Here is a 24,820-nt window from a genome sequence, read left to right on the forward strand (position 1 = left end):
AAAAGTCTATGAGTACTATAGAAATTAACTATCTGGCTATCATATATATTATGAAATATGGCATTATTTATGGCTTTGAGTTTTGTCTGGGGTAATGTTGGTGAGTGTATGTATTTCTTTTTTATAAATTAGAAGTTTTTATCTTTTTAATTACCATGCTTAACTGTCTTTTCCTATGTTAATTTTTTATTTTATGTCGTCCCAAGAAAGGGATTCCCTTCCGCAACATTATAAACATACTCAGTTATGTTTCCTTCTCATATTTTTATTTTTATTTTACTACATTTAAGTCTTTTATCCACCTAAACTGCAGTGTAAGCAATAAGAAAGGGATCCAGCTTTACATTTTTCTGAATGACTAGTCATTTCTGCCCATGCTATTTATTTAATAACCTGGTCTTTTCCCACTAATTTGGAATGTAACTTTATTAAGTACTAAGGAATAGAAAGCTAATAGATAGGTAGATGATAGATAGAAGATAGATAGATAGATAGTTTTCCACATACATATTCTCCTAATTTCTAAAGATTCATACTAGGTTTTGATATCTGGTAAAAGTACTCTAACCTCTCATCCCACTTAACTTTAATAAAATTTTTTTCATTGGACATTAAAGATGTTTCCCTGTGTTACTTTTTTCAACTGATTTTTTAAGTAATTTTTATCATACTTAAAAATAAAACAACCAGTTAGGATTATATTGTTTAAACTATCCCTTTTCCAGGGGTGCCTGGGTGGCTCAGTCTGTTAAGCATCTGCCTTCCGCTCAGGTCATGATCCTCGAGTCCCGGGATCGGGCCCCACATCGGGCTCCCTGCTCGGCGGGGGGTCTGCTTCTCCCTCTCCCTTTCCCTCTGCTCCTCCCCCACTTGTGCTCTCTCTCTCTCACTCTTTCTCTCTCATTCTCTCTCAAATAAGTAAATAATAAAAATAAATAAATAAATAAAAAATAAATAAGCTATCCCTTTTCCCAATCCCTGCTGCATCCTGGATATATTGAATCCTAATTCTTTCCCCTGCTTATAATCACTCCTAGACTTTCCAGTTCTCAGCTGCCAAAGTGAGTTTTCTAGTGCCCCAATTTACTCATTTCTATTTGCTGCTGAATATCTATCAGTGACTTTCTATTCCTTTTATGATACAATCCAAAAATTTCAATGTGACATACAGGATCTCTGTCTACTCCTTTATACTGACTTTGTATCATTTCTTATCTCTCTCAACACCCTCCCTCCAGTCATTATAAAACTGGGTTCACATTCACTCTTTCTTGCTCAGACATCATCTCCCATAGGACACTTCCTTTAAATCTCTGCTCCGTTCTACGTGAGGTGCCCTTCCTTCATCAGAACTCCCATTACTAGACTATCATGATAGACAAGACTATATTAAAATTGCTTGTCCATTTGAATCTCTTTTCTACTAAACAAGAAGCTCCTTCAGGATGCTATCTTTTCTTTATTCCCAGAACTCTCCATAGTATCTATTACATAACAGACCTTTAATTCATGTTGCTAAACGAATAAATCTAAAGTCATACAAGCTTGGGTTAATTTTATACCAATCAGCTGGCCAAATAGATTCCACTGTCTTAATTGGGTGCAGGTAGTTTTTCTAGGAAGTGATCCCAGGAAGCACTACAGGCCTGGATAAAGTAAGACAGAGAGAAAGGGGAAATGCCAATAAAGAGGTGTGTTGATAAGCTAGGGTCAACAGGGCCATAATCCAGCTTGGAACCTTTTGAGAAACTACAAGTCATTTTAGAACTATCCTTAAGGAGAATGGAAAATCTAGAGCATTTATCCACTGACTTCAGTCCAAGAGTGGTCCCCAGAGGTTTTAACTTACGCCACACTTCCAGGTTGCACCTGTGTGTAGCCAAGGGCGAGCGCATGGTACCAAAGACCCAGGGTATAGAACCCAAGAGGCACAGGCACTCTAGGGGGAATCAGTCAGCATCCAGGTGAACTCAGAAGAAGGCCAAGGGGATGGGTGGGCATCGATGGCATCTGCTACAGTAGCTGATGTTATAACCTCTGCCCCACCTCCAAACTGAACGTGTATCAACTAATATCAGACATGAACTGTTTGAAGATTCTTGATGCACAGTAAGGATGATTTCTATTTCCTTCAAAATGCTCAAGGCTCGTAGACACAAATGCTATTTGATTCAGTCTCATGGTGGACCAAAAAACCCTCCAAAGGGAAGCTGCATGTTATTATTCATTACCAAAGGGAAGCTGCGTTATTATTCATTACCAAATCACTTTCTCATTGTAGGACATACATTTGCCCAGGCCTGTGAGACAATAAAACTTTTTATTATGATTATGTCTGTTTCAACATCCTTTCCCTGTACAGCTTCATAGAATTGGCTTCAACACGTCATTAAGTAGCCATGGATATCCATTACGATGCTCAACATATTTTGGCTCACTTTTATAGTATTATCAGTGATTTGAGGTCACTTTTGGACTTCATTGCTTTTTTAAAAGAGAATGAGTAGTAAACTTCACTTTATTCAGCGACTGCTGCATGCAGAACTCCCTATTAACCTCAGTGGTTGTATGTGGGATAAGTGTTATGCAATCTAATAAAACTTACTGCTTCCTGCATAGAGTACAGAAATGCTTATATTTGGGGTGCCTGGGTGGCTCAGTTGTTAAGCATCTGCCTTTGGCTCAGGTCATGATCCCAGGGTCCCGGGATCGAGCCCCGCATCGGGCTCCCTGTTCCGCGGGAAGCCTGCTTCTCCCTCTCCCACTCCCTCTGCTCGTGTTCCCTCTCTCGCTGTGTCTCTCTCTGTCAAATAAATAAATAAAATCTTAAAAAAAAAAGAAATGCTTATATTTTACAAAAATTGGCTATATACCTGTTCGATGGATGCAGTTAATCTGAATTTAAAAATTTGAAATAAATGAGTTTTGATAGAAATATTGAAAGATATAACCAAACATGGACTGGTGTTCAAAGATGACATTCAAGTATTTTAAAAATACAGTGTTCATGGATTGGTAGGGAACCCTCCAAAAATACTAAGTCAGAAGTGTGCAGATGTAAATCAGTCTGTGGAGCAAGCTGAGAATGCCATCCTTCCCTCTTGGCCCCCGTGTCCTCTGCCTAGAATATTTTTGATCCCTTCTTTAATAACTCCTGCTTGCCTTTTAGATTAGCTCAAGTCTCATCTCCTATATTAGTTTCCTATGACTCCTTGACAATTTACCACAAACTTCTTGAATTAAAACAGCACTTTATTATCTTATGGTTTTGGAGGTCAAAGTCAAACATGGGTTTCACTGAGCCAAAATCAAGGTGTCAGCAGGGCTGCATTCTTTCTGGAGGGTCTAGCAAAGATCCCATTTTCTAGCCTTTTCCAGCTTCTAGAAGCTATATATAGATATATAGAGAGATATCTATATATATAGATATATATAGATATCTCCTTGGTCAGGGCCCCCCCCCCTTAGTTTCCTCCTGTGTAAAGGAGAAGTGTATTCTCAGGTGGGTAAGAGAACAAACGAAAGGGCAAGATTCCTCATCCCAAACCTCTTGCTCTAACCTACTCCTGAGAAGTAGCACCAACTTCTCAGTTTCCTTACCGATAACATGGAAATAATCACAGCATTTAGCACCCTCGCTTCTGATGAGTATTCATGAACAGACAAATGAAAATTCACTGACAGTGATTGGCACATACTATTCACTCTAAACTGTTAGTTGTTACTATTTCCCCCTGGTGAGATTATTGTGAGGATTTAGGAAACAGTTGATAAAGCCACAGCACGATGCCTGGCACACAGCCAGTTCTCAGCACATTCTATTCTTTGATTTATCACCATCATCTGTATTAAATACAACAGGTTAAAGATGTCAAATTCAGTGAAGAAAATGCGTTTCAAAGGTAGGAGTTTGGTGACATGCATTCAACTCTGTGCTAACAATCTGCCTTATTTCAGGCTCTGTTATTAATAGCCTCAGGACCGTCACAGGGTTAGAAGATACGAAAGGTCAATAAAGTTGTGATGGATGGATTCCATCAGTTTCCATGATGAAATAACAGTAGTAATAACTATAGGCTTTAAAATATTACAAAACATTTCCAAATATATTATCTCATAGAGCCTTGATGTGACTTCATGTGATTCCCAGGCAATATCTAGCAGTCTAATGGCTATTTGATTATTTAGGCTTCCCAGGTTATTATCATCCTTGTCACATAATAGCCTTTACGTCCTTTGTATTATAGAATATTCAGATGTTACCCATTGTTTCCAAGGCAAATGGAGCCATTCCACTCAAATGTTTACAGTAAATAGAACAGAAACTTGTGGAATCATCTTCCTCTCTCATAAATGAAGCAACAGCAAAGTGGTACAGCATCTCAGCTGTTCCAAGTTCCTCAAATAAGTTTTACTTTTGCAAAACAAACCCTCTAACTTCCTATATGCTGTGAGCTGCGTTATGAGCAACATGACAGCCGGCAGCCACGTTTGTTGTAATTTTTTAAATATGTGGAAAAAAAGCAAGATATCGACCATGTATTACCTTAACCAAGATGCCAAATTATCTAACTTGTTTCTCCAGGCAAGCAGTCCAACAACAGGGACAGCTCCCAGGAGCCAGTCAAGATTGTCTGTCTGTCCATCTACTCAGGACATCTGCAGGTAAGTGCTCAGCAAATGATCCTATTTAATCTTGTTTAGACCAATGTTTTGTAGTCTTCTTTTATATTCTGAGACTGTGTGGCTCTTGCCTCTGCCTTACATTGTCCATGGACAATTTATACTGGCTTAATTTTTCCCCCTTTAGTGCTTTTTCTTCATTTGATCTTTATTTACCAACTTCTGGTCCATGCTATCATTTTCATCATTCTCTCTCTCTGTTTTCCTGTGGCTCTCCTCTCCATTCCCATCTCCCATCCTTTGCCTGCTGCTTTGTCTAGATCTGCCATCTTGCATGACATGTCAGAAGATGCATTTGAGCAATGCACCCCTGTCATGGTGCTGAGCCCTGCTAGGAAAGAGTCTGGTAAGAAATCAGTAAAACAGAGGCCTAGGAGGAGGAGGAGGGCCTCTGAGAGATATGAGCCTGCAGAAGAACAAATAAAAGGGAGAAGAAATGATTTTCACCTCCAAATCACAAGCCCCAGATGGAGCGAGCTTTATGCAGACTCTTCAGATTCATCTTCCACAGATGAGATTCACTGGATTCAGGCAAAGAGAAGAGCCCAAGTTAAATTCCGACTGTCACGAAGAAGAAGGAGAAATGGCAATAAGCCATGTGGAAACGTGGATGGGCCTTTTGCTCCTCATGGAATGGATCTGGTAGATGTGGAATCCAAAGGGAAAGAGCAACAAGAGCTGACTGAATGTACAAGTTGCTCTTTAAATCTCTGCAGAGGAAAGGGCACAAGGTGCCAAGAATGCAGTCTTTCCCTGCCACAAGGATCCTTTGAGATTAAGAGATCCTCAAGGGAGCACGAGGAGAGCAAAGGCAGGTACCACCACAGGGATCTGCAGCTCTTGCATCGTCTTGGGCAATATGAAACCATCCAGAAAAGACTTTCAGAAGCCGATTGCAGCACTGATATATTGGCAGTAGCCGAAGGTGGCAAGTATGTGGACGCTGCCGCGTTCCAGGTGAATAACTCTGTGCAGAAGCCTCCTGCCACCTACCATGACGGGTCTGATAATTTAAAAATATGCAGGTCAGTCACTGTAGAGAAAGACTTGATGCCATCCACATGCATTTCTTCCCGCTGTGAGTTAGGCGTGTGTTCAACCTCTCCCCTCAAAACATAACATGTATTCATACTGTTATTTGTCTGATTGTATATAAGGTGATAAAACAAGAAAAGGCAGCTGTGGGAATGGGAAGAAATAATAGGGAAAGCTGTTTGAAAGCTGTTCCAGAATAGAATTAGATGTCCCCTTTACTCTTCCCTCAACTGGATAGTGAGTTATCCTGGTAAATGTACTGACAAGCCAGTTGGGTCTGGTACCCATTCTAGTTAAGACAAGACCGGTGGAGGAAAGATGAGTGAGAGTGTATGAAACCCTAGATCCTTTAATGCAAATTCGGTGAACTGTTAGCATCCTGACAGAAAGATATTCAAGGCTTGGGTTTTTTTAAGGTCAGATTTTTTTTTTTTTTATCAGAAAAATCCCTGCAGTTGGTGCTAATTTGTTCTCCAGTTGTCTGACTCAGCAGGGTATTTCAAGACTGAAAGGCCACAGAAACAGGTCATGGACATATCAGTGGGATTGCTGGAGCCTTCAGGGAAAGAGAACACATCAACTTTAGTGATAATCATGTACTGAAAGGTTTCAACATGTAGATATTTCATAGCTATGAGACTCCTTTCTTGCCATTTTTTCCCAACCGTATACATTTTCAAAATAACTTAAAGTGAATAAGAATTATAGGAATATCCATGCTAGTATGCACAAGTCAGATCATTTTAAACAAAACAGATAGTTTTATGTGTTCATGTTATCCCCTAGTCATTTAAGTTGGTTAAGTTTTGTTGTTTTGTTGCATAATGCTTGGTTGTTTGGGCTTGTTTTACGAAAGTTAAAGTTACTTTATAAAACATGTATGTGTGCCTCCTGCCAATGACGTGACCCCGAGAATGTTGCCAGTATCCATTCAAGACAGGACAAGGAGATTTGAGGCCTGGATGTAAATAATAATAGTTTATTTCTCAGAATGTTTTATAAGATTTTCATAAAATGCTCATTGATTTATTCATTCAAGCACCTGTTATGCATCAATTCTCGGCATTGGAAATGTTACAGTGCCTGAGATTTATATAGTCTCTGACATCTTAGAGCTTACTGTCTAAGGGGGAACGGAGAAACAAAAGAAACTATTTCACAGTTGATGTACAATTACAATTGTGATAAGGACTATGAAAGCCCACAACAAGGAAGCTTCACCTACTCAGAGAGATCAGAGAACTCTCTTAAAAGAGTCAGCCAAGCTGACTGAGGCTCGAGAATGACAGGCATTGATCAAGGAAAGAAACGGGGAGGACCATTCAGGCAGAAAGGGCCACTACACCAAGCCAGGAGGAGGGAAGGAGTTTGGCAATCCAGGGGACTGAAAGTGGGCTGCTGTGGCCAGGGTGTGATGAATGTGGGGAGCAGGTAGTGGAGATGGTGGGGAGAGGTGGAGAGAGCCAGGTACAACATGCTCAGACATCTCAAAGAAGTGACACCATTTGAATTATATATTAATGTAAGTTTCTTGTAATCTTTGGAATATGATTTAAGTGTGACTTTGCTAAAATGTTGGGGTATGGGATAAAACACTATTTCCAGTCTCAACCAAGAACTCCCCACTTACAGCCATCTGTTGTCATTCCCCGAATCTACTTCCAACAAAATTTAATGAAAGAAGCTAGTTGTGGGCTTAATAGTAATTGGAGAAAAAAAGTAATGCTTGCAATTAAAGTCATAGTGGCTGATTCTCCTAACTTAAAAGCACTGCTCTGGAAGAACATTTTCAAAGACAGGATATTTAACTTAGACTTCTATTAATGAAAGTGAGATCGATGGACCTATTCTTATTATTTCTTGCTGTGGGTTGTCATCAAAATACACCCACTAAGCAAATACAGGGACTGTGTATTATACTGGATGCTGAGGGCAAAAAGCAACAAAAGACTTGATTCTTCCTGTTAAGTGGCCTGTTATCTAGTGGGAGAAATTGAACACACATCCGAAAAGATACAAATTCAAGATAGTACAGGGTGAATTAAAACAAAACAAAAGGAATACTGCAGAAATTTGAAGACAGAAAAACTTCTGAGAGCTGGAACAATCTGGAAACCCCATTAAGAGGTAGGATTGGGACCAAGAAAAGTAGAATTAAATTGTCAGAGATGCATGCTGGGCATTCCAGGCACCCAGGGCAGGGGAAACACCATGAGCCCAGACAGAGATGAGGGAATGACACTCTGCACTGAAGAATTTTGTGTGAACTTCTATGACTGGGTTGGAAAGTTTACATAGATAACAACTAAAAAAAAATTTTTTTTAAAGACTTTGTAGAGAAAACATGCATATCTTTCCAAAGAAGATATGTGTTCTCTACATCTTTGTTTTCAAACTGGCTCAATGAGCCTTTGGGTACCAAAGAGCCTGCCTCAGAAGCTGAGAACAGATCAGGGGGATCGTGCTCCCCTTAGCCCATCTTCAGTCACAGAAGTTGCATGTTTATCTCTTGTATATAATGGGGTTCGACATTATCCCTTTAGGAAAAAAAGATTTTGCTGCAAAAAATAATACAGAGCATCCTTTGCTCAATAAAATAGGCCTGATGAAGAATAACATATACATTCACCACGTCCCTGGGGGTGTATTGGGAAAGGAACCTAGATTTAGGAGCACAAGTTGCAGTAAGTTAGAATGTATCCTGCTTTGAGGTAAGTAGGATTAGGAAGATAAAGGGTAATGAAAGGGAGGAACACATGGTATGCTGTCATTCCATCCAGTGATTGGAAACAATCCTGGTGCTTGGAATTGGTGAGAGCGTAAGACAAAGGAGTCAGGGGTGACTCCACACCTTGGAACTTGGGAGACAGGAAATGCTGCTCTTACTGACAAAGGCAGAAGAGGTCAGAGGGCGGCGGATTGGGAAATACGTGATGAGCTCCATCGTAGGCAGGCTCTTTGTGGTTGCAGTGACATTGCAGGGTCAGCTGTCCAGCACACAGTCTGAGACATGTCCCTGAGGGGCACGAGAGTAGTCACAGCTGGTTCTGTAGAATTGTTCAAGCATTAGTGAACTGTACACAGATCGCCACAAAACAATTGCATATTTGCAATTGTTATTAACATGACATACTAGCACGGGGCAATGGCACAAAGACGCTAATAATGAAAATCTTCTCAAGGCCAGGGAGTTCATATAAATTTGGGTGTCATTCTCAGGCAGGTAACTGTGATGACTGGGAAGTGAATGAAATCTCTGAATGAAATCGTATGCAGGTGGAGGCCTCCAGGTGGACATAGCCTGAGCACCAGGGTCCCCTGTGCAAGGGAGAGAGGCAGCAATTGCCTATGAACTTGCACTCCCGCTGCTTCAGACATGCATGGGCAGAACCAGCCTCGGTCATAACCACAAAGCAGAAAAAGCTCCTAAGCCCTTCCTCCTTTTCTGTTCCTGGCATGGGGCCCCTGCCTGGGCACCCTACACTCTTTCCCACTCTCCTCAAAGCCTTATTCAGAGAAAGTTTCTCTACTAGCCAATTACAGCTCACAGGGAATTTAAGTCATCATGCTGTTACACCCATAGCTGTGTAGTGGGAAAGGCTTTGTCTTTTTTTTTTTTTTTTTAAGATTTTATTCATTTATTTGACAGAGAGAGACATAGCAGGAGAGGGAACACAAGCAGGGGGAGTGGGGGAGAGAGAAGCAGGCTTCTCGCCAAGCAGGGACCCTGATGCAGGGCTGGATCCCAGGACCCTGGGATCATGACCTGAGCCAAGGCAGACGCTTAAGGACTGAGCCACTCAGGCGCCCTGACTTTGCCTTTTTCATAGGAAAAAAGTATTTGAAATATGGATTATATCGTATTGGCCCACGCTCGAAGCTTTTCAATGGCCTCTTCGTTTCCCTTGGTGGCAAGTTCAAAATCTTTTATATGATTTACAAGTCCCTGCATGATGTATCTATCAGATCTGCCTCTCTGGCTTCAACACCCATGACTAATGAAGACCTGTTGGTGCTGGTCTGTCTTCAGTTCCCTGAGAGTGCCCAGGCTTGTCCCTCTCAGGGCCTAGAATGCCTTCACATTACCTTCTCTGCCCTTCATCAGACTAACTCCTAGTCATTCTTTTTTGCTTGAAATGTAATTTCTTTAGGGACACCTTCAAGATGCTCAACACTCAAGTCTCCTGGGAATCCCTTCCATAACATAATTTTTAATTGCTCCATGTGGGTATTGTGGTGGTTGACTGAGCTTTGTTCCAGTGTCCACTGTGCCTGGACCAGTGCCTGGCAGATAGAATATATTCAACATACAGTTTTTGAGTGAACAGATTTAGGGAAAATGAATTTTTCTAAGGGAATTATTCTAACAAGGTGGAATGGTAGCACTATGTGGTAGATTACCTCACCTGCTATGGAACCAACATATAAAGCATACTCTACACCAGCAGTGCTTAAACCTTAGCGGACATTAGCACAGACCACAAGTCTTGTTAAAATACGGATTGTTGGGGGCTCCTGGGTGGCTCAGTCGGTTGGGCGTCTGCCTTCGGCTCAGGTCATGATCCCAGGGTTCTGGGATCAAGCCCCATATCAGGTTCCCTGCTCAGCTGGGAGCTTGCTTCTCCCTCTCCCTCTGCCCCTCCCCACCACCCCCGCCCCCGCACGCAAGCTCGTGCTCTCTCTCTCTCTCTCTAAAATAAATAAATGAGTAAATAAATAAGAAAAGATGAGTTTGGGAAGCATAATTACAGTTTTCTGTCATATTCTATTGAATGCTGACACAAAGTAAAGTTAGGTTACCTTCTTGTAGTTCACCCTGTTGTACCAGTAAGTGCTGGTCATCTTACTAAAACCATAGACTGACAAAGCCCCAACTTTACCAGGAACTCAGAAGTCACGGTTTGCCTATTGTGTCTCTGCAAACCCACTTCCTCATCGCAACAACCCCCATTTTTATCCGTGAGCTCACAAATACCCGGAATTTCTAGTTTTTGACTCTTTTTCTCCTGCATTGATTATACCCAGTCTCTAACCAAGTCCTATCTTTTGTTCCTCCAGATACTGCTTTTGGTCTGTGCTCTCTTTCTCATTGTTAATGTCCCATTTTGATCCTTCTTTACACTTCTGTTCTTTCTCCACATCCACCCTTTAGCCTACTACCTCTTTTGGTCAGGACTCTTTCTACCAGGGTAAAACTGACTGAAACCAATTCAAATGAGCTTAAACAAGAAAGGGATGTATTAGCCACAGACATAGGAAATCCAGGTATACAGATGGCTTCAGAGACTGCAGAGATTCAAACAATGTGGTTCTCCTTCTCTGTGTGTTCTCGTTTTCTTCAACTGCAGGCAAGCTTCCTCTGTACAGTAGAGGGAAGAGACAGTGTGGGCAGAGATAACTTTAGGCTTACATTTTACCAGCCATGACTTAACAGAAAAGAGAAATGTTTTCTTCAAGCAGTTACACATGCAATCCCAGGGATGGAATAGAATTAGCCTGCCCTAGGTCACATCCTTGGGCTAACCACGGTCACCAGTGGTATTGGGCATTATGCCCAGACCAAGTCCTTGGGAAGGAAGGTTGGATTTAAAATGTGACTTTGGCAACCTCTCCAGGACCTTATGAATTGGGGAAAAGACATTTCAGTAAAAAAAAAGAATAACATTAGTACCAGAAAAAGTGGGACAAGAATTCTAAGCAAGAAAAAACAAAACAGTAGCACTCAACTACCATCCAATGCGACTCTCCCTCTTCCCAGTGTTTTTCTCTTCGTCTCCAAATGCCCACATTTAGGTATGTTTCAACACTCATCTCATTTTTATCCTCTCCATAAAGCTTTCCCAAACTACCCTGGTCCACAGTGATCTTTCCTTTCTTCGGATTCCCATAACCTTTTGTAGTTGGGAGCAATTACTTAGAATTTACTTAATTTCCAGCAGCTTCACGTGTGTTAGTTCTCTGTTTCCTATAGACTAAGATCCTTGAAGTAGGAATTATATCTTATCCCTCTTTTGTTCTCTCTATAGTACTCAGAATACAGCAATTGCCCAAAAAGAATTCTTGGAATGGCTTCAAAATTAGAGAATGCTAAAAGAGGAGATGCAAAAGTCATGGGGAACAATGGGAATTGGGTGGTACAGGGTAAAACAAATAAGATATATTTAATTCCATCAATGGCTTATTTAAAAGAGGAAGAGCCCAAAAGTAAATAACTTCTGATAATGTTCTAGTCTAGCTTGGGTTGGATGGTGAGTTTGAAGGTATACTTTATATAGTTTTGCTATAGCCTTCATTATGCATATTCTTATTTTTTTCATTAAGAAAAGTTTTTGAGGAAAATGAGAAAATGGTAAAAATTGTCTATTTTTTGACTTAATTCTTTTTTTTATTATGTTATGTTAATCCCCATACATTACATCATTAGTTTTTGATGCAGTGTTCTATGATTCATTGTTTGCATATAACACCCAGTGTTCCATGCAGAACGTGCCCTCTTTAATACCCATCACCAGGCTAACCCATCCTCCCACCCCAGAACCCTCAGTTTGTTTCTCAGAGTCCATCATCTCTCATGGCTCATCTCCCTTTCTGATTCCCCCCATTCATTCTTCCCCTCCTGCTATCTTCTTCTTCTTCTTCTTCTTTTTTCACATATAATGTATTACTTGTTTCAGAGGTACAGATCTGTGATTCAACATCTTGCACACTTCACAGCGCTCACCATAGCAATACCCTCCCCAATGTCTATCACCCAGTCACCCCATCCCTCCCACCCCCCACCACTCCAGCAACCCTCCGTTTGTTTCCTGAGATTAAGAATTCCTCAGATCTATGAGGTCATATGATACATGTCTTTCTCTGATTGACTTATTTTGCTCAGCATAACACCCTCCAGTTCCATCCACGTCATTGCAAATGGCAAGATTTCATTCCTTTTGATGGCTGCATAATATTCCATTGTATATATATACCACTTCTTCTTTATCCATTCATCTATCGATGGACATCTTGGCTCTTTCCACAGTTTGGCTATTGTGGACAAGGCTGCTATAAACATCAGGGTGCACGTACCCCTTCAGATGCCTACATTTGTATCTTTGGGGTAAATACCCAGTAGTGCAATTGCTGGGTCGTATGGTAGCTCTATTTTCAACTCTTTGAGGAACCTCCATACTGTTTTCCAGAGTGGCTGCACCAACTTGCATTCCCACCAACAGTGTGGGAGGGTTCCCCTTTCTCCACAGCCCTGCCAACATCTGTCATTTCCTGTCTTGTTAATTTTAGCCATTCTGACTGGTGTGAGGTGATATCTCATTGAGGTTTTGATTTGGATTTCCCTGATGCCGAGCAACGTTGAGCACTTTTTCATGTGTCTGTTGGCCATTTGGATGTCTTCTTTGGGAAAATGTCTGCTCATGTCTTCTGCCCATTTCTTGATTGGATCATTTGTTCTTTGGGTGTTGAGTTTCAGAAGTTCTTTATAAATTTTGGATACTAGCCCTTTATCTGATATGTCATTTGCAAATATCTTCTCCCATTCTGTCCGTTGTCTTTTGGTTTTGTTGACTGTTTCTTTTGCTGTGCAAAAGCTTTTTATCTTGATGAAGTCCCAATAGTTCATTTTTGCCCTTGCTTTCCTTGCCTTTGGCGATATTTCTAGGAAAAAGTTGCTGCTGCTGAGGTCAAAGAGGTTGCTGCCTGTGTTCTCCTTTAGGATTTTGATGGACTCCTGTCTCACATTGAGGTCTTTCAACCATTTGGAGTCTATTTTTGTGTGTGGTGTAAGGAAATGGTCCAGTTTCATTCTTCTGCATGGGGCTGTCCAATTTTCCCAACACCATTTGTTGTAGAGACTGTCTTTTTTCCATTGGACATTCTTTCCTGCTTTGTCGAAGATTAGTTGACCATAGAGTTGATGGTCCATTTCTGGGCTCTCTATTCTGTTCCATTGGTCTATGTGTCTCTTTTTGTGCCAGTACCATGCTGTCTTGATGATGACAGCTTTGTAATAGAGCTTGAAGTCCGGAGTTGTGATGCCTCCAGCTTTGCTTTTCTTTTTCAACATTCCTCTGGCTATTTGGGGTCTTTTCTGGTTCCATACAACTTTTAGGATTATCTGTTCCATTTCTTTGAAAAAAGTGGATGGTATTTTGATGGGGATTGCATTGAATGTGTAGATTGCTCTAGGTAGCATTGACATCTTCACAATATTTGTTCTTCCAATCCATGAGCATGGAACGTTTTTCCATTTCTTTGTGTCTTCCTCAATTTCTTTCATGAGTATTTTATAGTTTTCTGAGTACAGATCCTTTGCCTCTTTGGTTAGACTTATGCCTAGGTATCTTATGGTTTTGGGTGCAGTTGTAAATGGGATTGACTCCTTAATTTCTCTTTCTTTTGTCTTGTTGTTGGTGTATAGGAATGCCACTGACTTCTGTGTATTGATTTTATATCCTGCCACTTTACTGAATTCCTGTATGAGTTCTAGCACTTTTGGGGTAGAGTCTTTTAGGTTTTCCACATAAAGTATCATATCATCTGCAAAGCATGAGAGTTTGACTTCTTTTTTGCCAATTTGGATGCCTTTTATTTCTTTTTGTTGTCTGATTGCTGTGGCTAGGACTTCTAATACTATGTTGAATAGCAGTGGTGATAGTGGACATCCCTGCCATGTTCCTGACCTTAGGGGGAAAGCTCTCAGTTTTTCCCCATTGAGAATGATATTCGCTGTGGGTTTTTCATAGATGCCTTTTATGATATTGAGGTATGTACTGTCTATCCCTATACTCTGAAGAGTTTTGTTCAAGAAAGGATGCTGTACTTTGTCAAATGCTTTTTCTGCATCTATTGAGAGGATCATATGGTTCTTGTCCTTTCTTTTATTAATGTATTGTATCACATTGATTGATTTGCGGATGTTGAACCGACCTTGCAGCCCAGGGATAAATCCCACTTGGTCGTGGTTAATAATGACTTGTTTAATTCTTATAGTTTGCAATAACATTACACCAAGTGTGGGAAAATGGAAAGAGAACATTTCTAAAACTCAAAATATTCATAGCATAAAACTACATTCCAAGGACAACACAATCATGCTTTTTGACAAATCACTAGCATTTGTAAGATTTTAATAATAGGCCTGAGATCCTAAGAGAATTATGCTTAAAATAGACCCTTCTTATCCCTGTCATCATATCTGTGTACTCATTTATTCATTCATTCACACAGTGAACAGCTATTTATTGGGAATTTTAATCTGTATCAAGGAGTGTTCTAGAAGCTGGAAATACAATGAAAAATATATTAATGGTCCCATCGCTCATTAACTTATATTCCAGTTAGTAAAACAAATAATTTAAACAGGCAAATGTAAAAAAAAAAAAATCCATGAATGAAGATAAAGTAACACATTGCATCTAATAGAAAAAACAGATTTCCCTGAGAAATTAACAATAAAGAAGAAATCCAAATGAGAGTAAGTTAAGCAGAGAGAAGGGATAACCTGTTCCAGGAAAAGGTATGGCATATATGAACACCCAGAGATGCATGAGATCAGGCATAAAAGGACGTCATTGTGGCCTTGCAGCAAGTAGGAGGAGGGGAACGGTAGTCAACCATGGAATTCTTTATCAACCACAGTTAGGAGTTTAGACTGTGTTTTAATGCCAAGGGTAAATTTCTATGGACTTTTAAGGAAAAAGAATGACACTGTCACCTTAGTGTTCTGGAAGACCACTCAAGCTGCTTTTGGAAAACAGACCGGAGAAGGCAAGACTGAAGGGAAAGGAAACCAATTAGAAAGACACAGATGTGTCCCAGGGAAGAGCCGATGTTGGATGTGAGAATAAAAAGAACTAGATGGAGGGGCGCCTCCGTCGCTCATTCCGTTAAGCTTCCAACTTTTGGTTTCGGCTCAGGTCATGATTTCATGGATCATGTGATCGAGCCCCACCATGGGGCTCCACGCTCATCAGGGAGTCTGCCTGAAGTTTCTCTCCCTCTATCCCATCCCTGGCTCACGGGCATGAGCGCCTCTCTCGTTCTCTTAAATAAATAAATAAATAAATAAATAAATCTTTAAAAAAATAGTTAAAAAAAAGAGAAGTAGACAGGTTTTTTAAGTATTATGAAAGTAAATCAAACAGTATTTGATGATAACTTACATATGTATCTGATCTCAAGTTTCTGATTTAGAAATCAGTAGATTATAGTATCCTTTACTATTAAGAGAACATACTGCTTGAGAGACAGATTTAGAAGGAGGAGATGAGTTCAGTTTTATACATAATAGTTTGAGGCACAAGACAACTATCCAAAGAGAGATATCCAGAAGAGTTCAGAAGAGGCATTTTCAACTTTACATGAAGATTAGGAAGTCTTGGGCATGTAAGTGGTGATTGTCAAGATCTCCAATGGAAAATTTGTAAACAGAGCAGATGAGGACATGAAAAACCCTGGGGAATAGCAGCATTTAACAGCCTGAAAGAAGAGAAGAGGCCAGCAGAGAGAAGAAAGAGAATGGCCAAAGAGACAAATGAAAACACAGGACTGTATGAAGGAGAGAGAGAAGGTAACAAATAGAGGAAGAGATGAATTCAGAGAGTCTCTGAGCTCAGAGAGAGAAAGAGAAGTTGATGATGAAGAAAACTGATCAGAATGTTTTTTTCTTAAGGTCCCACAGAAAAGGTAAGAAAGGATGGGACCCAAAGCCCAAAATAAAAGGATTGCCATGGCAAGGAAAATAAGTATGATTTTCTTTGCAATAGAAGTAAAAGAGGAAATGACAGATGCAGGGACAAATGTAGATCTACAGATTATAAACAGATATTTTATATACAGATACAGATATTTTATATACAAATACAGATATTTCTTTTTGATGGCCTTATATTTGATGGCCTTGTATATATTTATTTTATATACAGATACAGATTTTTATATACAGATACAGATATTTTATATACAAATACAGATATTTATTTTTGATGGCCTTTTAGAGCAAGGGGGTTGGTTGCAGGGTCATACATCAGTGCAATTTGAATTTCAGATAACAAGAAATAATTTTTCATTGGGACAAACACATACTAAAAAAGTATTCATTGTTTATCTGAAATTCAAATTTAACTAGGTATCCCGTATATTTTTGTTAAGTATAGCAGTGCTAAGCATAGCAAGATAGAAAAGCATTGTTGGAAGTCCTGTTGAGGTCCATAACTATGAGTTCATGTGGCCACAGATGGCAGGAAGTGTAACTTCCATCTACAGTACATCATTTAAATGCAAATACAACCAAAGAAGGCAATTGAACTTGGACCTAAGGGAGTGACGTTATGAAACATCTAGATTTCACATTTAGCACAGTTTGATATATGTTTCCCAATGTATCTCCAGAATAAATTGGAAATTTATAAACTGAGACAAATATGCTTTACAAATAAGATTTTTTTAAGACTTTATTTATTTATTTATTTGAGAGAGAGAGAACACACAGAGGGAGAGTGAGAGGGAAAAGCAGATTCCCTGCTGAGCAGAGAGCCCAATGACCTGGACCCTGAGACCATGACCTGAGCCGAAGGCAGATGCTTAACCAACTGAGCCACTCAGGCATCCCAATTTTTAAAGTAAAATAACATTTCCGTTGGTAATTGTGCTCTCTATATTTATTTAGAGAAAAAAAAACATACTTTTTTTTTACCTTAACCTTTCAGATAATTATTATAGCATTGGGAAGGGTGGGTTCATTAATTCATAGATCATCTAGGTTACTCTCCAATCTGATCTTTGAAGACCTTGGAACATCAGCACACATTATTATCTCTCTCTTCCTTGAACATACTATTTCCTGGGACAGCCTCTTTCTTTTTAGAATCTTTAATTGTGAAAACATCCTTTCTAATATTGAATCAGCCTATGTCCTTGTATTTTCTCCCTCTTAGTCCTAGATTTATATTCATTCAGTAACAGATTTTAAAAATTTTTTAATGTATTATGTTACTTCTTTATGTTACTTTTTCTGTACAAATATGAGGCTGACATTCTATTGTCAAAGTCCATTCCATGAGTAAAAAATCAGCTGTTCAGAGTTTTCAGTACTCAGGTGAGAAAGGTCTCCTAAGTGACCTAATGAGAATCATTTATTTCCAAGAGGTAACAGACTCTTAAGAAAGTTCATAAATTTATTCTTTTCCTTAGGCTTTGCCTTTGTTTTGCTGAGTCTTATAGGAATTCACACTAATCTTTCTCCTGTTCATTTTAATAACAGCTGAGTTGGTAGGAAATGCAGATGTGAACACTGGTGGTTAGTAACCTGTCATGGGGCAATTCATTGTGATTACTCAACATTGAGTCACCAAGTCTCACTTTCAACTCTTGCTTTCTCTCTACTGGGAGGGGTCAAACTTGGAAAAGGTAAAATGGCTCTCTCCTTACATATGTGATCAAAAAATGAGAAAAATGGCTGTGTATTGCAAATGTATGCATTACTAGTATGATAGTGTTATAGAACTAATTTCTTTCTTTGAAATGAATAATTATGTTTACTGTGGCCCTCAGCAAAAATTCAGATATACACCATGCTACTTTATTCTAAGGAGTAAAGGGTTCTCCAACAAAGAAAAAGTTAATTAGCACCACATTCTAATGTTATGAGTGTGTGGTGTGATTTCATATAGTCTTTCAGCATTTATCCAAGTAATTTATATTTTGAATGAAAAAAAGCTATGAATTAAGGCACTGATATTTATACACACACATGAAATCTATGAGAAAAATAACTTGAAAGGCTTACAGAAATGGCATTTTATATATTTTTTTAAACATATATCTTCCAAAGACATGCCTTGATCTTAGCAAGGTTTTTTCGTCCTGATTGTTCTCAATTTGGGAGTTAATCTGTCCAGGAGTGGAATGACAGTGTCATCAATAATACTGATTGCCTTGACTAGTAGATTATCAAAAACCAAGCAGATTGATTAATAGTATTCTAATTTGGCTAAATAGGTCACTCTGATTTTTGAAAATAGCATGTATTCTGTAGACCAATTATTTAACAAGTTGTACTTTTAGAAAAGAAAAAAAATATGGACATTTCTCTACCTATAAAACTGTCTTCAAGTAAATTTGAAGATTAAGCAGGAATTTTCCAACCTCAGGAAACTTCAGGCAAAAATAGAAGTATGGTGCTCCTTCAGACAGATAAGTCAGTATTCACATATTATAGAACTGTTTACACTGTACTACATTTATCTTTTGTTTGTTTATTTCTAAGTTTGTTAAATACCAATTATACCAAAGTGCAAAATACTGAATAAGAAAAAAATACCAATTAGGTAGAGTTTATCTACTTCTTAATTTAAGAACAATATGTGTTCAGGGTTATAGTTACTTTGAACTATGTGCTTTGTTTTATGAACTTTTATCTATCCGGCAATGTGCAAATTCTTCTCTGCCTCAAGACAAAAAAAAAAAGAACAGCACTCAGTGTCTTCTCTAACTTATACAAATTCGTTTTTAAACATATATATATATGTGTGTGTTTATATGCATATATATATATATGTAAACAGAAAATGAACACTGTATATAAACTGATGAATACTGGGTACGGGGCTTGTTGCTACCAAATCATGATTTATATCTGAGAATTTATTTATAGTGTGAACATTTTCTCCGTTTCTAATTACCATGTTTAGGTTCTCATCTTCCTCATAACCATTGCGGAGTAGTTATGCATTCATTTCAAATCTTCTGCAGGCATCCTCAAACATAGGCAGATTTAAACACCAGTGTCTAATTGGGTTCAGAAATTAAAATGCCCCTGGAATAGCCTGGCTGACTTGTCTTTGGTTGGTAGTGCTCTGACAGCCTTAAACTCAGCCTGATATTCTCCTTGCCTCCGCTGTCAGATACAAGGAGGACTTGAGGAGTCTATTAATTCCCCTTCGCTCACTTCCAGGTCTATGCAGAACTGAAGATGCCATAATACAGGAGTTCCTGTGTTTGGAAAGCTTCTTGGAGATGGCTTTTACTTTAGACATTATGCTGCAAACCTTCTTCTTTCCTTCATGGTTATCTAACAAGTGATCATGAAACCTTTCTATTTCCTGCTTAACCTGTACCCCTTTTGTTCTTATATGGCCCCTCAGAGCCTCACCTTCATAAATTCTGATATCTTTATTTTAAAGGTATTTTGATCTGAGCTAGCTCACAACTCTCACAGGGTATAATCAAATTAAAATGTTTTGCCACACTCTACAATAGTAACACTGGAGAAAATAAAGGTGGAATGAAGGAAGAAAAATAAGTAACTAGAATGAAATAGGAGTCATAGACCTGTCAGAATGTTCCATGCATTAGAGGAGTCTTGATTCCAATCAGCATTTGGAAGCCTCAAAATTCTACCAGTTCGAACTAGAAAGAACCAGAGAGATCACTTCACCCAGTGGTTCTCAATCTGGGCTGCATATTAGACTCACCTGGTAAGTTTTAAAAAAAAAAAGTTCCTGCCAGTATCCCCCTGGAAGGGAGGTCTCAACATAGTACATTTTAAAAAGCATCCTAGATTATTTTCATGAGCAGCCAGGGCTGAGAATCACTGATTGTTTAGCCCAATCTCAGGTGAACAAATTGATGCCCAGAAGATACATATATTGCAAGAACCATACTTTGGGCAGGAGGTCACTTGGCAGCACTTGTAAAACCTGGAAACACTAGAATGGAGCCTGGGGGTGAACAACTGGTACAGATTCTTTCCTTTCAGCTCTTCAAGTCATTTGGGAAAGTGGTTCTGAAACTTAACAAGTTTATTGGTGGAAATAGAAGGTGCAGTTGCTTTTTACAATTTTCATTTTGGATCAAACCTCAAATTTCTCATCTAGCTGCAATTCACTTTCAAATGACACTATAGAAGAAGCAAACAAACAAACCACAAAATCCTTGGTTCTCAAAGTATCGTCCCTGCACCAGGAGCATCAGAATCACGTGGGAACTTGTTAAAATGCAAATTATTGGACCCCAACCAGACCTGTTGAATGAAAACTCTAGGAGTAAGTCCCAGCTATCTATTTTAACTGGACCGCTATGAGAGTCTGATGCATGCTGAAATTTGAGAACCTCTGAAGTGGAAGCTACAGATGAGAAAACAGGCAATTGTAATACAAGGCAGGGTGTTCATGCTGCAATGGGTAAATACAAGGAGTTCGGGAGTATAAGGAAACAGCCTGATGCAAGTATGTACATCAGGGACAGCAAAACACAAAGCAAATAAAGGAGTTGATATATGTTTGTGCTTGATGATTTTCTATTTCCTTTCTTTAATGACTTGACATACTGTATATATATTGATATATGTGTATACATGTATGTAAACATATACGAGTGTGTGTATACACATTTACACACAGGTGTGCATGCACACACACACACAAATACACACACTCCAAAAGAATAAATTAGGAAATTGAGAAAAATCAGAACACACGAAAATAAGGGTAGAAAAATACTAACTCTGCAGAAATGCTTATATGGAGATTTCCTACAAACTTAATTTTCATAGGCACAGTGGCCAAAGCAAAGGAACAGGTTTCAGATGAGACACAACTTCTGTTAGTAATGAGGAATGACTAAGCAAAATTTCTTTCATGAGTCATTATAATGAGAACATTTCGATATAGTGAATGATGTCCCTGGCTCCCTGCATGTAATGAATATGTTCCACAGAGGTCCACTTCCTTTGACAACTGAGGGTTGGCAGAGGACAAGGTTAAGGTCATATTATAAAAACTAGAGAGCTGCATTAAGTGTTTAAAAGGATGGCTTCTTCAACTCCAAAACTCTAAGACGCTCAGTATTTGTGGGGGAAAGAAATGTCATAGAAGCAAATTATCTGTATCCACTGGCAGCCTGCACTTTTTCTTGATAAATAGCTCAAGATCCATTCATTCTTGTGTAACCGCTTAATTTCCCATGACATATAATAACTTGAACATTCTTGCAAGGATGATTTTTAAAATTATATCATGCTTGGTTTTATTTTGTTCTGTTTCATTTTCATTTTAGTCTTAAATAAAATGTGCTACTTATTACAAGAGCCTATTGACTTTATAAGAAATACAAAGATGGATCAACAAAGTCATGACTAACATATTTTTTTTATCATTTTGCATGACCTACATACAATGTAGTGGAGAAGAGAAAATTTGGGGTAAAATGATCTGGAATTTGCTTAAAAGCCTCAAGAAGAATAGAAAAAAGAAAAAAAAAGAGTATATGTTTCTTCTTTCTCACCACCTCCACCCACCTTCCCAAACGCTGAGCTAAAGTAACCAAGTATAACCATAGGCTAATGCCACCCAGTTAAAAGAGCATTTGTATCAATTCCCCACCTGATCTCAGAGCCACATCCTTTAGCATCACTCGGGAGTCATCTTAGCCCAAATTCCACTCTGTGAAAAAATAAGGTTCACAAATGTGTTTAGGTTTTATAGCCTCTTCATGCCTTTGCCAGTAGTAAGTTTGCATGCAGATTACTTTTCAATATATTTGTCATAATGATATGCTGAGTAATGTAGATGGACTTTTTGGGCTCCATTTGGAACTATTTCATTTCTTTACTTTTTGTTAATGCCATTAAGGAATCAAGTACAGAAATCAGCAAACTCTGTGCCTCACTAATATAATGTGAATATTCATTATGGTATGAAATGTATACACTTCTGTTTCTAACATATATGTATATGTGCGTATATATGTAGTAGATATACAGTCGTCTATGACTGTCAAAGCTCTTATGACGACACTCAAGTAAAATGCTATTTTTGTGAAATCAAACTGAAGATATTATCAGTCTGTATTCATCATGTACTTTTTTAGAGGCGGGGGAGGGGCAGTGAGAGAGGGAGAAAGAGAGTCTTAAGCTAGCTCCACAGCCAGCATGGAGCCCGGCATGGGGCTTGATCTCAAGACCCTAAGATTATGACCTAAGCCAAAATCAAGAGTCAGACGCTTAACTAACTGAGCCACCCAGGCAACCCTCTCACCATGTACTTCTTTAGAGAATAGCCACAGTAAGATGCTGTTTGAAAATTAAAATATAATTTGAAAATAAAAAGCAACTTTCCTTACAGTAACAATCAAGAGGTTTTTAAATATTAAGCCCAGAACTGTACCTTCTTTCATGCTCTATGCATCAGAAAAAAAAAAAAAGATACAGTTTCCATCAATATCAAGAAAGCAGAGGAATGTTACTGTTGTTTCATGTTATGTATCAGCTATAAATCATCAAAAACTAAAATAAACCAGGAGTTAGTCATGACAGCAATCAACTCTATTTTATTTATCTCACATCATGTTTAGTGCAACACCATACTTGAGGTTTTTACTTTTGCACGTGCATTTTTGCATTTCCATTTGCATTTTTTCACTTTTGTAGTTTGTGCATGAAAAAAGTTCTACTTTACCTTTCATCAAACTCCATGTTGAAGATATACATTTAACATTTTTTTATTGTTTTTGTCTTCAAATAAAGACAGCTGCTTCAGAGACATTTGAAAAGGCAAAGAGGGGAAGGAGCCTGGGTGGCTCAGTCAGTTAAGCATCTGCCTTTGGCTCAGGTCATGATCCTAGGGTCCTGGGATTGAACCCCATGTCAGGCTTCCTGCTCAGGGGGGAGCCTGCTCCTCTCTCTCACTTGTGCTCTCGCTTGCTCTCTCTCTCTTTCTCTCTCGCTCTCATATGAATAAATCTTTGAAAAAGCAAAAAGGGAAAGGAGATGCAAAATGATTGCATCTGGCATACATAATTAATGAAATTCATTTATATTGAGTGTGGAGGAAAAATGATACCAATTTATCAGTTAGATTATTTCACAGGGAAAAATTCTGCTCAAAAAAAATAAAAAAGATCAAAAGGTGATGAAATTACAGGAATACAAAATGAAGGCCAGGCACTGAGAAAGACCCAATGGACAGTGATGAGCATTGAGAAAGTTGAAACACATCCACAGATGAACACACTCACATCCAGGCAGGTGAAAATGCTAATGATGCAGCAGGAGAGACCTCTTTCAGTTCTAAGGAACTGAAGCAGAATTATCATACACCAAAATGGAATGTGTGAATATGCATACTTGAGTAGATCAGAGATGTATACCATAGCTCTATGAAGTATCAAGTTTTATATACTTAGAATTTAGATAATACAAGATATCTGTGGTGTTGGTATAGATGTCAGGGTGGAGGTGGGGGACAAACCATTCTTAACACTTTCTGTCCTTCCAGGGAATAAGTATACTGGGTACAGACTGCAGATGTTCACTGATAGGGTTAACACCTGCAAGTTTGTATTTCTGTTAAAATATAAATGACAGTTAGTGGAAATCCTTTGGTTACTGCATAACTAAAATGTTACAAAGGCTACTCCTGGAGAGAGACAAATCAAAAAAACAGACTCTTAACTATAGAGAACTAACTGACGGTTACCAGAGGGGAGGTTGGATGGGGGAAATAAGTGAAAGGGTTAAGAGTACACTTACGGTGATGAGCACTGAGTAATGTATAGAATTGTTGAATCACTGTATTATACAACAGAGACTAATATAATACTTATGTTAACTACACTAGAATTAAAATTAAAAACCTTAAAAAATGAAAAACAACTAAAATAATGAGATTTTCAAGCTTTTTATAAGACAAAGGAGGTGAAGGCTGCTCCTAAACCTGGACAGGAAGGGAACAGGAAAACAATTCACATTTACTGATAATAAGACATAGCACTTTTCCAAATTGTTCAAATATATAAGTCTATCAAGCATTCATGAATTTGTTAACTTACTAGGGGATGAGAAAAAGCAAGTGAAGCAGAATTGGAAAATTATTCTTAGATCTTTATATTTTTGGCTTATTTTAATATTTCTTTTAGTGAGTACTATAGTAGTTGTGGTTATTGTAAAGAAAATTAAAAATAGAGGAAACTATTCTAATTTAAACTTAATTACCTGCCTAGATAATCATTATTTAGATTTTGATACGTTTCCTTCTAATCTTTTTTATGCATATAATTTTTAATAGGATTATACTATGTTTTCAGTTATTTCTGTTAATGACAA

The 24,820-nt window shown here is 38.6% G+C and overlaps 1 protein-coding gene across 2 annotated transcripts in view; it reads left to right on the forward strand.

Moving 5' to 3' along the window:
* Positions 1-24,820, forward strand: part of MARCHF1 (membrane associated ring-CH-type finger 1) — a 315,590-nt gene that overhangs the window by 225,731 nt on the left and 65,039 nt on the right. The window contains exons 3-4 of one of the 2 annotated variants that reach the window (XM_044912584.1): positions 4,586-4,665; positions 4,944-5,708. In XM_044912584.1, the coding sequence (XP_044768519.1) occupies positions 4,586-4,665; positions 4,944-5,708 (845 nt within the window). The remainder of the gene's footprint in view (positions 1-4,585; positions 4,666-4,943; positions 5,709-24,820) is intronic. The other variant, XM_021698716.1, reaches the window with a different exon arrangement.

The sequence above is a fragment of the Neomonachus schauinslandi genome, chromosome 2 (genome assembly GCF_002201575.2).
Source record: "Neomonachus schauinslandi chromosome 2, ASM220157v2, whole genome shotgun sequence".
Lineage (NCBI taxonomy): Eukaryota > Metazoa > Chordata > Mammalia > Carnivora > Phocidae > Neomonachus > Neomonachus schauinslandi.